Source organism: Sycon ciliatum, chromosome 10 (genome assembly GCF_964019385.1).
Source record: "Sycon ciliatum chromosome 10, ocSycCili1.1, whole genome shotgun sequence".
In the NCBI taxonomy this organism is placed as follows: domain Eukaryota; kingdom Metazoa; phylum Porifera; class Calcarea; order Leucosolenida; family Sycettidae; genus Sycon; species Sycon ciliatum.
The window spans coordinates 11,660,615-11,673,114 of record NC_088652.1 but is presented as its reverse complement, the minus strand read 5'-3'; the positions used below and the strand labels follow the sequence as shown (position 1 = coordinate 11,673,114).

At 51.7% G+C, this 12,500-nt stretch overlaps 2 protein-coding genes across 2 annotated transcripts in view; both read left to right on the top strand.

Annotated features, from left to right (window-relative positions):
* Positions 1–1,320, top strand: part of LOC135826157 (keratin-associated protein 5-1-like) — a 1,803-nt gene extending 483 nt beyond the window's left edge. The window contains exons 1-2 of the mRNA XM_065338794.1: positions 1–15; positions 763–1,320. The exon at positions 1–15 is cut by the window's left edge and continues 483 nt beyond it. Of these exons, the coding sequence (XP_065194866.1) occupies positions 1–15; positions 763–1,320 (573 nt within the window). The remainder of the gene's footprint in view (positions 16–762) is intronic.
* The window catches only part of LOC135826642 (fibrillin-1-like), a gene marked incomplete at its 3' end in the record, with an annotated part of 61,480 nt that extends 48,984 nt beyond the window's left edge, over positions 1–12,496 (top strand). Inside the window, exons 13-19 of the mRNA XM_065339244.1 lie at positions 2,043–2,150; positions 2,710–3,129; positions 3,510–3,701; positions 5,432–5,683; positions 6,942–7,214; positions 7,489–10,173; positions 12,204–12,496. Coding sequence (XP_065195316.1) covers positions 2,043–2,150; positions 2,710–3,129; positions 3,510–3,701; positions 5,432–5,683; positions 6,942–7,214; positions 7,489–10,173; positions 12,204–12,496 — 4,223 coding nt within the window. The remainder of the gene's footprint in view (positions 1–2,042; positions 2,151–2,709; positions 3,130–3,509; positions 3,702–5,431; positions 5,684–6,941; positions 7,215–7,488; positions 10,174–12,203) is intronic.
* Between the last annotated feature and the right edge of the window lie 4 nt (positions 12,497–12,500).

Below are 12,500 nucleotides of genomic sequence, written 5' to 3'. Positions count from 1 at the left end.
TCCCGTGGAGGTCTGGCAAGGCACAAGTGTACTTACCCCCAGTCGGCAGTCGGTGCGCCCCTGCCGCTGCCTGCTTCTCCGCTGTGCTGCGTCGCTCACTGCCAGGCTTGTGACCGCTGCTTTGCGTCTACACGTGGCCGCGCCCGTCATCGCTGCTCGCGGACTTGTAGTCGTCCGACCGTTCAGGACCATCAGGGTTTCACGTGTGTTTGCGCCTGCTCCCGCCGATTTCGCTTACCGCATCACCTGGATCGTCACAGGGCTGTGTGCTCCTCCTCTCTCTCAGCTGCCCCTCCGGGGCCCACGTAACCTTCATGGCAGTGGCTCAACAGGACAGGACAGGTGTGTGTGTGTGTGTGTGTGTGTGTGTGTGTGTGTGTGTGTGTGTGTGTGTGTGTGTGTCCCATATGGTGCAGTGGTATGTGCAGCGATTTCCAATCGATAGGTTGCGGGTTCGATTCCCGACGATTATGGTCACACGCGTCTTTCTTCAATTTCTCAGACTCCTCCTGACTTTTCTTTCATTCTCCTGGGTGGTTACCAACAGCCAGTGCATGCCGGAGTATGTGGTGTGATGTGTGTGCGTGAAAAAAAATGAAAAAGACCAAAAAGTAGGGATTCACTGACCAGAAAAGCCACTTCATAGCTGTGTGGTGTAGACCAGGCTAAATAGCGGTGGTCAATTCTTCAGCCTTGCAAGCTGTTGAATGGTGCAATCCCAGCACAAGCTGCTATGGCTTCTGCTGTAGCATCGCTATCATCGCCTCCGGCGATGTGTGTGTGTGTGTGTGTGTGTGTGTGTGTGTGTGTGTGTGTGTGTGTGTGTGTGTGTGTGTGTGTGTGTGTGTGTGTGTGTGTGTGTGTGTGTGTGTGTGTGTGTGTGTGTGTGTGTGTGTGTGTGTGTGTGTGTGTGTGTGTGTGTGTGTGTGTGTGTGTGTGTGTGTGTGTGTGTGTGTGTGTGTGTGTGTGTGTGTGTGTGTGTGTGTGTGTGTGTGTGTGTGTGTGTGTGTGTGTGTGTGTGTGTGTGTGTGTGTGTGTGTGTGTGTGTGTGTGTGTGTGTGTGTGTGTGTGTGTGTGTGTGTGTGTGTGTGTGTGTGTGTGTGTGTGTGTGTGTGTGTGTGTGTGTGTGTGTGTGTGTGTGTGTGTGTGTGTGTGTGTGTGTGTGTGTGTGTGTGTGTGTGTGTGTGTGTGTGTGTGTGTGTGTGTGTGTGTGTGTGTGTGTGTGTGTGTGTGTGTGTGTGTGTGTGTGTGTGTGTGTGTGTGTGTGTGTGTGTGTGTGTGTGTGTGTGTGTGTGTGTGTGTGTGTGTGTGTGTGTGTAAGGCTACCCCCTTGCCAAAGCATTTTGGAAGTTGGATTAGTTTCGGCTCCACAATCCAGTGTGTCGTTACTATATAGCTTTCATGGCTGAGGTTGTTGGTACGTCTGTTGGCCCTGGGTTCCCAGTACCCAGTTGCCGAGGCTGGCTGGTAAAATAACTCCAATTTCATTTCAAGGTACCAGTGCATCTAGTGTCTGCTTCTATCAAAGCAGCGTGCTGTCTATACTGGTTACCCCAGCAAGTGTAGGGTGTGCATAGGTAACTGTCTTGGCCGTCCTATTCCGATGTACTCTGTGTGGTGTAGACCAGGTATGCATTGGGGGGGGGGGGGGGGGGGGGTCGATTCACATGGCTTCGACAGTTGTGTGGATCAGACAGTTATCTGGCGCTTGTCTCGATCTGTTTCAATCAGAATCAGATCCGCTATGGTTGCTATAAAGAGAAAAACTGTGGGTGCACACCCAGTGCATTTGCAGATTTGCGTGCTTCTCTTGCGACGGGCATATACATGGTGCATACATGGTGTGTGTGTGTGTGTGTGTGTGTGTGTGTGTGTGTGTGTGTGTGTGTGTGTGTGTGTGTGTGTGTGTGTGTGTGTGTGTGTGTGTGTGTGCGTGTGCATGTGAGTTTGTGTGCACGCAAACGACTGACAACTGCTCTGCACCGTTCCTTATGTACATTGTTGCTTTCTTGCTGCTGCTGTTTCTCTTGCTGGTGTCACAGAGGGACGAGCGCATGTGGTGTGTCGGAACACTGTCGGGTCCTATCAATGTGATTGTGCTGCACGGACACGCAGAGAAAACCTGACCGATACGGACTTCACATGCTCAGGTGAGAAGCTACTAGGTCGTGTCCTGGTATGCGGCGAAGTGTGCGCGGGAAACCGTGTGTGGTACGCACAGTGCAAGGACGATGTCTCAAGTCGCGCGCGCGCGTGTGTGTGTGTGTGTTTTGCCTTGAAAATTTGTTGTGGGACAACAGGGCCGGCGCCATTGGTACGGCCGGTACGGCCATGGCATTACAAAAAAGTCGGTCCACGTGGAACGTCCAAAACCGGGGAGAAAAAGTTTCGATGCATGATTTTGTACAGGGAGTCGCCCAGAGTGCAGGATTTGTGGGAGTAGTGGTGGTTGGTGTGGGTACATGCGTGAAGTAAGTACAAATGGCTTGTGCAAGAATAGAGAGGTTAAGCTGCACATAATTTTTGACGTGACGCACAGTTTCACGTCAAATTTGGCGTAAAACTCCAAATTTTGACGTGACCTGCAGGTCACTCGCGTTGTTTTCCAACATAAATAATTACGTGCACACCCTCTCTTGCTGTGGGTCACTAAGCGCATTCTGTTCTCGTTTGCATTGTTGTTTTGAAATCAATGCTCCGATGCCGCAGACACGTGCACGTTCAACCTGACCGGGCTCGGCGTGATCGAGCTGCAGCGCAACACACACCGGCAACTCCAGTGCCCGGCCGGGCACACGCCGTCCGCGCCGTTCACGATCACGTGCGGCCCGAGCGCCGAGCCGTCCGCCCCGACGCCGTGCGCTCCCGCCCCGTGTCCAGTGGACCTGGGCCTGCCGGTCGGCGTCAAGACCAACCTGAGCAGCGCTGCCGGGGCGACGTTGCTACACAGCGTGGTGCGCGTGTCCTGCATGAACTCCGCGCAGGGGCTGAACATGTGGGTGGCATACCAGGAGAACTACCTCCCTCTCCTTCTGTGCTTGCCGAGGGCTGCCAGAGAAATCCTTCCGACCTATTGGCGAGCGGCGCACGGACTTCCTCTCGCAAACGCCGCCGGCTACATCTGCTCAGGTAAGTTGTCTTTCATTTCCTTTCTCTCTCTCTCTCTCTCTCTCTCTCTCTCTCTTTTCTCTCTGTTCTCCCTCTTCGTATAATCTATTCTGCCATGGTTGGCTCTCAGCCTTCATCTCAACTGACTAGTTTCCGGTCTGTTGACGTGCCAGGAGATGTCTAAATAAAAATTCAATTCAAGAAAAAGCCGCCTGGCGAGTGTTTTTTTTTAATACGAAACTCTGAGTAACAGCCAGGAAGAACTTAGTTAGAGCATCGCTGGCCTCGAGCGAAGATCCTTGGTTCGAATCCGGATGGGGACAGTCAATTTGTTTCTTCAGACCCTTTCCCGGTTTCATCTTGCTCTCAAATCTGGGCATGTTGTTTTGTGTGTGCATTAGATTCTTGCGTCTATGAGCCCCTGGTTAGTCAAGGCAGTGTGGGACCGACTAAGATTGGCTCTCAGCTCAACGTGACCTGCATCCCAGGCTACAAACCTGAGTATGGCACAACCGATGGTCAAGCCCCGATCTGCGAATTGGTGAACGGCTGGGCGGCATTCCGCATCGGAAATATACCGGTCACCTGCAATTGTAAGCTCAATAATTTTGTTGACTTTAGTGAACATTGGCGGTACATGTATATGCCTACTACAGTTTGGGATATTGGCGTCCGTTGAGAAATCAAGCGGCCACGGGGTGCTGAGCTTGCAGCCGTCAGCACTCCTAGTCCAGTTCCCCATAACGGTAGCACTCGAACACAATGTCTACGGCAGGACTATAGAACGCCGCTCACAGTCGCGATGTTATCCGGTAGTGAAAAAAAGATACGCACACTTGCAGGAATGCTCAAACAAACGAATACCCCCCCCCCCCACACACCATATACCTTACACATACGCACACAAACGCACGCACGTGCACTCGTGTGCGAATGCACGTCCCCCTCCCCACACACAGATACGCACAAGCACACGTCCCCCTCCCCCTCCCCACACACACAAACACACACAAACACAGGGACACACACACACGCATGCGCACGCACAAACACACACACACACACACACAGGGACACAGACCCACATGTACACAGGAAGGTCTGCATATTGTAGTGTAGAGCCAAGTGGGTGAGGACAAACAAAGAAATCAACTTTATTCTTGTATGTTTCATTCAGTCATCATCAGCATCTTTTGCTGAGTTGAATAGGGCCAGTAACCAGTAAGGCCTAAGGTTACGTTTGGTTGGTCACATTCCCAAATGGGAATCACTTGGAATCACTCGGAATCATTCTCGCCCGTTTGGTTGGTCAAAAAAGTGCGTTAGGTTGGTCACATTCCACATGATTCCAGAATGTGAATCACTGAGAATGATTCTTTTTGGAGAATGATCATTCCACCTCACATGCTGGAATGAGCATTCTCATTCCGGAATCAAAAATGATAATGGCTGCCACGAGCCAAACAATGTATCAACAGGTTCAAGTGCCTCAAATCATGCACTAAGAAGTACCATGACTCTCTCAAGGAAACTAGAGTCGGGTAAAAGAAAAGACAGCTGCCGTTCCACAAAGACATCATGGTATTGTTATGTCAAGTGATTCCTAATTGATTCTGGCGCGTTAGTTTGGTCAGGTGATTCTTGCCGATTCCCATTCCAGAATGGTTTTCATTTACATTCCGAAAATGCCCAACCAAACGCAACCTTACTTTTACATGTACGCATTCTAAAAACACATCTTCAATGTCCACTAAATCTTGTCTTGTCTCACGAAGTATGGAGACAAACATGCATGACTTGACACGGGATTTAGAAGGGTTTCGGAGGTATTTCATGGTACTGTAGCAAGCCAATTCTAGGTTTTATTCTCGGACCCTCCTCCGAATGAATGCTTTGAAGCTCGGAGCATTTCGGAAGAGAACTAGTACCAACGATGAGAAGTGGCATGGTTTACGATGCTTGTACTTGTACTTGTGTGTGTGTGTGGGTGTGGGTGTGTGTGTGGGTGTGGGTGTGTGTTTGTGTGTGTGGGTGGGTGTGTGTGTGGGTGTGGGTGTGGGTGGGTGTGGGTGGGTGTGGGTGGGTGTGGGTGGGTGTGGGTGGGTTTGTGTGTGTGGGTGTGTGTGGGTGTGTGTGGATGTGTGTGGGTGTGTGTGGGTGTGTGTGGGTGGGGGTGTGTGTAGGTGTGTGTGGGGGCGGGTGGGTGGGTGGGCGGGTGGGTGCGCACGTGCGTGTGTGTGCGTGTGTGCTTGCTTGCTTGTTTGTGTGCGTGCATATGTGCGCTCGTCCGTGTGGTAACATTGTCGTTGCTCAACCTCTACAGTGTACGACCCGTGCCTGACGGACACGAACTTCTGCCCGACCGGATCGACGTGCGTCCGCAGCAACACGAGCCTTGCCATCACCTGCAGCTGTGGCATCGGTTACGAATTCAACGAGATCACGCGTCAATGCGATAATGTCAACGAGTGTGACGTTTCTCTGGGGCAGCCTTCGCCGTGCAAACAAAACGCTGTCTGCACGGACACGGTCGGTTCGTTCCAGTGCTCGTGTCCCAAGCATTATACTGACAATGGTAAGGCGAATCTGGGTTTATCGTTCTCATTTGTGCAAGAGGGCGGTGGCGCTCCTGCAGATGCGGAAAACTTGGCCTTTGGCTGAGTCTCGTGCGAACCGTGATTTTTGTGTGCAAGTACTGCTTCACACAGTTATGCACCACTACTCAAAAGCGGTCTCTTGGCTACAAAATGGTCAGGTAGATGGGCCTGGCCCAAAAATTTGGATTTTATTATTTTTGGAAGAATTTGTAGCCAAGAGACCGTTTTCGGGTAGTGGTGTATAACTGTGTGAAGCATGAACTGTGGCTACAGTGGAGTCTGCATAGAACGCTGATAGAAGACGGCGTTAACTGCTAAATTCAAATAAATTGGCGATCTTGAAATACTAAAATAAATCTCAAAAAGCTACAGCGCGATGACTTCCATATTCACTCACACCATTGCAGTGTTGTGGGTGTGTTCACATGGAGTGAGCCAGTCAAGTGTCAGTCAGTTCGGCAGGAAGCGCGAGCTCCAACAACAGTCAACAAGTCGCTTGGTGCAGCCATCTTCTTTGTCTTGTACCAGCTTGATCACCAAAACAATTAAAAAAAAGTTTGACTTGAGGATAGGTTAGGATTTGAACTCACAACTTCATGGTCAGCAGACAGCATTCATAACCACAAGGCCAAAAAGGAAAGGATAAATCTTGGGTTTTGATAAAAAAATCGATACTGGCTTCCTGGGCAAATTGTAAACCATGGGAAAAGGCCGGAAACCTGGCCGAAATTCTAACTCCTTAACGGCTGGTCCAATTGTTCCGAAACCTTCACAGAACAATTTGCCGTGTCCTAACAAGCCATTCTATGTACTTTGTTGTCCAAATTTCCCTTATCTTCATACTTTTTAAGACCCAAACCTGATTGCATTTCTTTTTGAAACAGACTGTAGTGAGTTCTCTCTCTCACACACACACTCTCACTCTCACCCTATCTCTCTCTCTCACTCTCTCTCTCATTCTCTTTCTCTCACTCTCTCTCTCACTCTCTCTCTCTCACTCTCTCTCTCACTCTCTTTCTCTCTCTCCCTCTCTTTCTCTCTCTCTTCTCTCTCTCTCTCTCTCTCTCTCTCTCTCTCTCTCTCTCTCTCTCTCTCTCTCTCTCTCTCTCTCTCTCTCTCTCTCACTCTCTCTCTCTCACTCTCTCTCACTCTCTCTCTCTCTCTCACTCTCTCTCTCTCTCTCTCACTCTCTCTCTCACTCCCTCTCTCCTTTGTGTTCTATACTGTGACATACAGGTGATGGCAGTTGCTCAAGGACTGACTATTGCGCAGGGTCAGTTGGCTGTGGAGCTGGAGTCATGTGCACCCTGAACACTACACTTGACACCGGCTTCTCCTGTACCTGCAGAGTTGGATTCCAATACCTTAATCGATCTTGCAAGGATGTTGATGAATGTTTGTTATCACAGAGTGTTTGTCCGGCTGGGCTCAGCTGCGTCAACAATGTTGGCTCCTTCACATGTCTGTGTCCTGCCGGTTTCAATACGCAGCCCGAATTGACTTGTCAAGGTAGGTGGTGTGTGTGTGTGTGTTCATATGCATTTTTGCATGGTTATACGTGCGTGCATCGCTTACATATTTTGTGTGTAGGTGTGTGCGTGTGTATATGTGTGTCTCTTTGTACCTGTGAAGGTACTTTCTATCACACCAAAAGCGAATCACGTGTTGATTGGTCACTGCTGTGGTCTCCAACTAGCTTCTGACCCTGCATTAGTGCGTATGCAGTTCCTCAAAGTAACCCTTCTCTTCCGTTCTGTCTTGCACTTCGCTACTTTTTTTTCAGATATCGATGAATGCAGGAATGGTGATGCAGGATGTTCCCACGAGGCCGCTTGCACAAACACCAATGGATCCTTCACGTGTACATGCAAACCCGGATTCAGCGGGGATGGTGTGGTCTGCACCACTGTGGACGAATGCACCCTGGGCACGCACCGTTGTCACCTTAAACCGCCGTCGTTCTGCATCAATACCTACGGCTCTTACGCGTGTAAGTGCCCAGCAAGCGGGTACACCGATAACGCTACGGCGTGTATCGACGACGACGAGTGTTTTCTTGGCACGCATCATTGCAACAAGGACAACGGAGTGTGCGAGAACTCTGCAGGAGCATTCAGCTGCCGCTGCAAGGCTGGATTCACGGGCAACGGTACACTGTGCAATCCCAAGGACCCGTGCCTGAGACGAGGTAGAACGTGTGATAGCAGAGCCTCGTGCACACCCAACCCTAGCACCGCCGCCACCAGTACAAGTACAGCTTCGACTCACAGCTGCATTTGTCCAACTGGCTATGGTGGTGATGGGTACACATGTTCTGATGAAAATGAATGCCAGTCCGGAACACACCAATGCCCCGTGCTTGGCGCTGACTGCAGTAACTTTGAAGGTAGCTACTCTTGTAGTTGTCAGGCTGGCTTCACTGGAAATGGAACAAGCTGTGAAAATATAGACGAGTGCATTGAGGTGCAAACTTGCCCACACACATCAACCTGCACGGACAACAATGGTTCATACACTTGTCCGTGTTTCTCTGGTTACTCTGGTGTGTCTTGTGCCGATATCGATGAATGTAGCAGCGGTGCACACAATTGCGGACTGAACACCGAGTGCGTTAATGTACCCGGAAGCTTCAAATGCGAATGCGTACACCAGGGCACAAGTTTGGCCGTCGTGAGCAGCACGCAGGTTTGCCAGGACAATGACGAATGCAGCACATCGGCTCACAAGTGTGACTTGACCACCACAACGTGCAACAACACGTTTGGAACCTACTCGTGCAAGTGTAGGCTCGGTTACGCAACCGCAGCCGCCGCCTCCGACCCGACCACGTCCTGCGCCGACGAGAACGAGTGTGGCAGCGGACTGGCCAGCTGTCCACTTCACGCGAACTGCCGCAACGTGCCCGGCAGCTACGCGTGCGACTGTGTCCGCGGGTACACGCTCATCGACGGCGTGTGCAAAAACGTTGACGAATGCATGACTCGCGGCGGTGTCGCCGGCATGGCTCTGTGCGGTGCCAACGCCACCTGCGTCGACATCATCGGCTCGTACGAGTGCCAGTGCGCAAGCGGCCACGAGCTGAGGGGAGTACACTGTTACGACGTGAACGAGTGCGCGAACAAGCCGTGCATCCAGAACGCCCTGTGCCGCAACTTGCCCGGCTCCTTCTCATGCACGTGCAAACCAGGATTCACCGGGGACGGAGCGAGAGGCTGCACGGAAATCGACGAGTGCGCTTCGCCGGAGCTGAACAGCTGCAGCCCCAATGCCGAGTGCATCGATCTGCTGCTCGGTCATCAGTGCAGCTGCCGGCTGGGTTATACGGGTGACGGGCGAACGTGTAGCGACATAAATGAGTGCAAGGACGAGGGGACGCTCGGTGCCGTGAAGCTCTGCCAGACCGGCTCGACTTGCGCCAACACAAACGGCTCGTTCACGTGCCCGTGCTCCAGCGGGTACCTGACGTCGGCTAGCAGCACCGTGCCGGGCATGCCCGTGTGCTACGATCAAGACGAGTGTGCGCTCGGCGCCCACCCCTGCAGCCTGGAACGCTCCACCTGCCTGAACACGGCCGGTTCATATCACTGCAACTGCCTGGCGGGCTATTCAGGCGCCACGTGCTCGGACGTTGACGAGTGCACTACCATCGCCGACCTGTGCCACGACAACTCACAGTGCAACAACACCGACGGTTCGTACATCTGCGTGTGCGACGTGGGTTACAGGCCGGGCCTCGTTGGCTGTATCGATGACGACGAATGCGACCTGGACCGCGTGCCCGCCTCGTGCCCTGCGAGCGCCACCTGCAACAACTTGGCTGGCTCGTTCTTCTGCACGTGCAATGCTGGCTACTCTGGCAACGGAACCTGGTGCGAGAATGTGAACGAGTGCAACACGAGTGCTGTGCCCGCGAGTCCACTGCACCGTTGCGTGAGCAACGCCGTGTGCACAGACACCGACGGCGCCTACAACTGCACTTGTGCCCCGGGTTACCGTGGCGACGGACGAACGCTGTGCCAGGACCAGGACGAGTGTGCCGCGAGCAGCAGGCCTCCGTGCGACGCGAACGCCGGCTGCACGAACAGCGTCGGCAGTTTCACATGCATGTGCAAGCCTGGCTACACGGGTAATGGTTTGAATTGTTCTAACGTTGACGAATGCACTGGCTCGCTCTTGGTGCACTTGTCACCGATATTCACTAGCGCAGGTTTTGTCATCCCGCCGCAGCGGCGCATTCCTCTCTTCTGGTGCACGGCCAATTCACGGTGCGTCGACACAACGGGCTCATACACGTGTGCGTGTGATGCCGGCTACTCGGCTGTCGCTACTGGAGTCAAGGGTGCTCAACTGTGCGCGGATATTGACGAATGCGCATCGAATTCATCGCTAGGCCTCTGCAACAATGCCACGAGCTTCTGTCAGAACACGGTGGCCAGTTATGCATGCGTCTGCAAACCAGGATTCACTGGTAAGTTTCCGGGGAACGGTTCCACGCTCTGTACTCAACGAAGCACTCTCCCGGGTAGAGGCCTCTCGGATTCATCTCCCCCCCCCCCCCCCACATCTCCTATAACTGTGAAATTCTTTGTAAAAAGACAGGCAAGCGCTGTTCCTATGGTAGATGCCTGACGAATTATTGACTTGAATGCATGTAGGAAAACGTTAATGTAGCTGTGAATTTTCGCATATAGCTTTGCGCACACAAATCAATACACTATAGGCTAGGAGGCTTTTTCCGGCACTTTGCCAAGCCCTCTCTGCCCAATGAAGTGTCGACACCTTCTGGGAAGATAGGCAAAAGCACCCCATCCAGGCGCGTGGCCCGCATCGGACAAAGGGGCATGTGCACCCTCCCCCCCCCCCCCCAAAAAAATTTCCGACCTAGGTTCAGCATGCACATACCTACGGTGAATGACATGCACCAGCAGCCGTCATACACATAATATGCGGGCGTTCACCCCCTAAAGGGGGGGGGGGGGTGGACCAGCTATGCCCCTACCACCATACGTACGAGAACTCATCAAAGCGCTGGCATGAACAAACTGCTGTAGGCCAATAGTGCTTGTGTTCACAGCACATTTGACCTTTGAGTGTTTGTGGCCAGGCCAGCCTTGATAGCGGGGTTGTCCCATCGGGCTTTTCCCGTTTTTCCGCCAGCTGTTGTTTGCTCAGTGCACATACAAATGCCTTGTCGGACTACCATGACTCTGTGCAAAACTTTCAAGCTCCGTACGAGTGAAGCTGTGTTCACAACTGGCGCGTGTACGCTTGAAACCACGCGTCCGTGCGTAATTTTGCTGGCCTTTGGGGCGTCATGCGTATTGGAACGTGCAGAATTGGCCATTCCAACATGTTGGAGTTTTCAGCGTGTATCAGCCGCGTACTGGCGTACACGCTGGTCAGACTGGCGGAGTCAAAATATTAGTACTCGGCGGCTGCTTTAAATTGCTGTTTCTTTTGAAAGCTCTGGGCATGCTTGAACCGCCATCGTACCTCGTCCACACGCCAGTTGTAAACACAGCCTAAGGGGAGCTTCAAATGGCAAAAGAGGATCTGGCTTACATGTGATTCAATACGCCCATTGCGCAATGCCGTAATTTGTACCACAAGCGCCCCACGCAGCCACCTGGGCATGGTCGCCTGGGGTGTTGAACAGTGCATTGCTGATCCCAGTGTACTCACATGCATTACTCATACCTCCCATATTTGGCAATGCGCAATGGGCTTATTACGGGAGTGAGGTCACCATCACGCAGCGCTGGTCTTCTAGTCGGTAAATAAAGCCTGAATTTATCCCTGTTGCCTGACATTTCCAGATCCCAGTAGTGCCGAAGATGGACACTGTATTTTTCTGCTGACTTGTGTTTTGCACACATCCGTGGAACAAATGGCGCTAAAAAAAATTTGGTGGCTTCTGGCGGTAAATAATGATAGAAAGTTTTCTTCAAACACTCGTTTTTAGTACTTAGCATGTACTTACCGGATCTTCTTCAAGATGTGTCGAGCCAGAATTATCAGTTAAAGTAGTGCCTCGCACGGAAGCCTGTTTTGAATACAAGCCTGAATATCAAGATAAACTGTGGGCACACAAGCCTGATTCTAGTGTTGACAAACAAAGAAATACCTGGTTTGAATAGAAGCCTGGTGTGAGTAAAAGCCGAGCGTTGACGTTGGCATCTACCGGAATAAGCCCGGCTTTAGTACTGTAAGACATCTATATATAACGAGGAAGCAAATCTAACGTTTTAACGGGTGACATTTCTTCGTTATAATAAGTTCTGCTGTGGCTGTAAGGCTAAATATGTTCTATGTGTGGATATGCCTGAAGATTGCAAGATCGTTACCGTATTTTCTCGTTATCCTGTGGATTTTGGACAATTGTTAAATTTGTGACTCGTTATAATAACATGTCTCACCTTACGGTATCCTGGTTCTGTCAAACTGGTTGGATTTAATTTTGCTGTTCGGTATCGCTGTCTGCTTTTTGCTTCGATCTAGGAAATGGCATGCATTGCGAAGACGTGAACGAGTGTTCTGCCGGCAGCCATGGTTGTCATGCCAACGCAACCTGCTCCAACACGGCGGGAGGGCACACATGTGCGTGCCGATCTGGTTACAATGGCAACGGGATGTTCTGCATTGACAACGACGAATGCCACAGTGGCGAGCACACGTGTGCACCGAAAGCACGCTGCTCGAACCGCCCTGGAAGTTTCTCCTGTGCGTGCCTGAGTGGCTACTCTGGCAATGGAACAAGCTGTACTGATCTTGATGAATGTCAACTTCCACCACTTT